Source organism: Clupea harengus, unplaced genomic scaffold (assembly GCF_900700415.2).
Source record: "Clupea harengus unplaced genomic scaffold, Ch_v2.0.2, whole genome shotgun sequence".
Lineage (NCBI taxonomy): Eukaryota > Metazoa > Chordata > Actinopteri > Clupeiformes > Clupeidae > Clupea > Clupea harengus.
This window is the reverse complement of record NW_024881023.1, coordinates 1-2580: the sequence shown is the minus strand read 5'-3', so window position 1 is coordinate 2580 and position 2580 is coordinate 1. Positions and strand designations below refer to the sequence as shown.

The window sequence follows — 2580 nt, the reverse complement described above, 5'->3', positions numbered from 1 at the left end:
GTGCAATTGCAGAATCTTCAAGCCATTGTCTCCTCGGTCTGTTTCCTCACTTTGATCATAAAGATACATTTATTGCACACTTCCTCCTTTTAGCCAACATGGTCACGATATCATAAATGCCAAGAACAGGGTGCAATAAAGATTTCTGGGGGATAGAATAGGCAGAGTAGGTCTATTGCATCAACATTCTCCAATTAAGTAATCTCATTACATGGAAAACTAGCTTAAGTGCTGACAGCTCTGAGGAAGGGCCATGCAGAGGAGAGAACTCCTCACCGCATCTCATGCTTTAACTTCAATTCCCATAACACCATGTTTTCAACCGGATGTAATTCATCTATAGCCTGGAAGCAAAATCACGCTACAGCGTTGCTGTTTTGAATGATTGGAGTGTTGATCTCAATGCTTTGGCAGAAGTTTTCAGAATGAAGTGCGTTGGTTGTTTACTCTTTATATTTCTATTTTTAAATGAACTGTATCGAACACTGAGGCTGTACGGTGTGACATTTTAGAAGCCAACTCGCTAGTTTAAATTAGCCCGCTAGCATAGACTAGCTTAACGTTGGGTGCTTTTTCAAACATTAGCATTGCCGTGAATATAATTTAAGTTTCCAAATGTCTTCTGGTTTAAGTTCTCCTCTCCCAGATAACAAAAAGTCATGTTTGTTTACGTGATCTTCAGAGTAAAAAAAAATGTATTCCTTGTTTGCGTGTTGTCTTCAGCCCATTGACCAAAGTGAAGCTGATAAATGAATTGAACGAGAGGGAAGCGAGTCTTGGTGTGAAGGAATCGGTGTCATGGCATACAGAGTACAAAGACAGCGCCTGGATATTCGTAGGTAAGAAAACATGATTTCCTACAACATTGTACAATTCCCTCCTCGTGTCTACAGCTCCTATAAGGCGTTTTGATTGGGACATTTATTCTGTGGTGTCACCATCATCTTGGCGCAAGCCTTCTTTTCTCGTGTAGTTAGGACGTTCAATTCGACACTCATTCAACACGTCAGTCGTGCTAGATTCAACTATATTGTGGCTGTATACGTTGTAGTCAGATGGTGGCAGTATAGGGTTAAGTTTGTTGTATTCTAATCGCCATCTAATGCCTCTGAACAACATCAGTTGAGGCAGAGGTGGTATGTAAGAAAATGTGTAGATGTGATATTTCTAAACATCTGTTCTATTGAATTCATTCTGAAGTCTGACCCTTATCTGTGCGTGTTGCAGGTGGCTTTCCTTATGAGCTGACAGAGGGGGATCTGGTCTGTGTTTTCTCACAGTAAGTCTCAGACCTGTCATCTCTCATTTTATAGTCTTCTCTACGGCTTTCCTTACAAAACTCTTCTTCTTCTTCTTCTTCTGGTACTGCTTCTGCTTCCTTTTGATTCTTGCTGTCTTCTTTTATTAAATATACATTTTTTGTCTCCTAGGTATGGGGAAGTTGTCAATATTAACCTTGTACGTGACAAGAAGACCGGGAAGTCAAAGGGGTTTTGTTTCATCTGTTATGAGGACCAGAGGAGTACTATCCTATCTGTGGACAACTTCAATGGCATAAAGGTACAGTTGCACTCTGTACTCTTTACATGGCATGAAGTCAGTGAGTAGATGTTAAAGCTAAAAAAAAATGTATCAGCACTTGAGCTTTAGCGGCTAGGACCCATAGCCTAAGCTTTACTGGCATTATCCCAGCTCGGCTGCAGGGAGAGAGGTGTGGAGCTGTAAAGGAAAAGAGGTATGGTTGAGGACTTTTCTTGCCTCCTGTCCCTTGCAGATCAAAGGACGGACCATCCGAGTGGACCATGTAGCCAACTACCGTCCTCCCAAAGACTCGGATGACATTGACGATGTCACAAAAACCTTGCGTGAGCAGGGGTGCGCCCCAAAGTTGTCTTCGTCTGAGTCAGAAGAAGAGGATGACTATGCTGTGCCCATGAAGAAGCCGAAGAAAGGTTTGACCAGTTGTTTTTTTTTTTTTCCCCACAGCGCAAAATCCTCATGTGTAATGCAGTTGGTTTTCTGTTTTGAAACACATCTAAAACACATTGTGGAGTCGTGGCTGCATCCCTGTTACTACCTTTGATTTAGATTCCACTTTTAAGTTAATATTTACTTTTAACTTTGTAAGTTCAACAGTCACACCTTCTTGCATTGCTTGTTTCCACCTCTACATTAGATAAGAAAGAGAAGAAGAAAAAGAAGAAGGAGAAAAAGGAGGAAAAGAAGAAGAAGAAGGCGGCGGCGGCGGCGACCATCACAGAGGACCGAAGATCCGATGGGAGCCAGTCCTCTCTGTCCCCGTCTGTGCATGTGAAGAAAGAGAAAACGGACGCCGGGTACGAGAAATACAACAAGAAGGGGCCAATGGACACTCGACCGCCCAGAGGAGAGAGAGCGGAACCAGGCACTCACAGTGCCAGAGAGAGGGAGAGGGAGAGGGAGAGGCAGGAGGAGGGATCTTCCAGGGACTGGCACACCAATGACCACGGCAGAGACAGAGAGAGGGAAAGGCTGAAGGAGGAAGACGGGAGAAAAGACTGGACGAGAGACGCTCGAGACGCTCGAGGCGCTCGGGCCACT

The 2580-nt window shown here is 43.8% G+C and overlaps 1 protein-coding gene across 1 annotated transcript; it reads left to right on the top strand.

Annotated features, from left to right (window-relative positions):
- Positions 1-267: 267 nt before the first annotated feature.
- LOC122132765 (RNA-binding motif protein, X-linked 2-like) lies at positions 268-2574 on the top strand (the record flags this gene model as incomplete). The annotated part of the gene is made up of 6 exons (XM_042707340.1): positions 268-430; positions 724-839; positions 1228-1279; positions 1431-1560; positions 1775-1952; positions 2177-2574. Coding segments are annotated over exons 1-6 (879 nt in total), but the record flags the coding sequence as incomplete, so codon positions are not given.
- Positions 2575-2580: the final 6 nt, after the last annotated feature.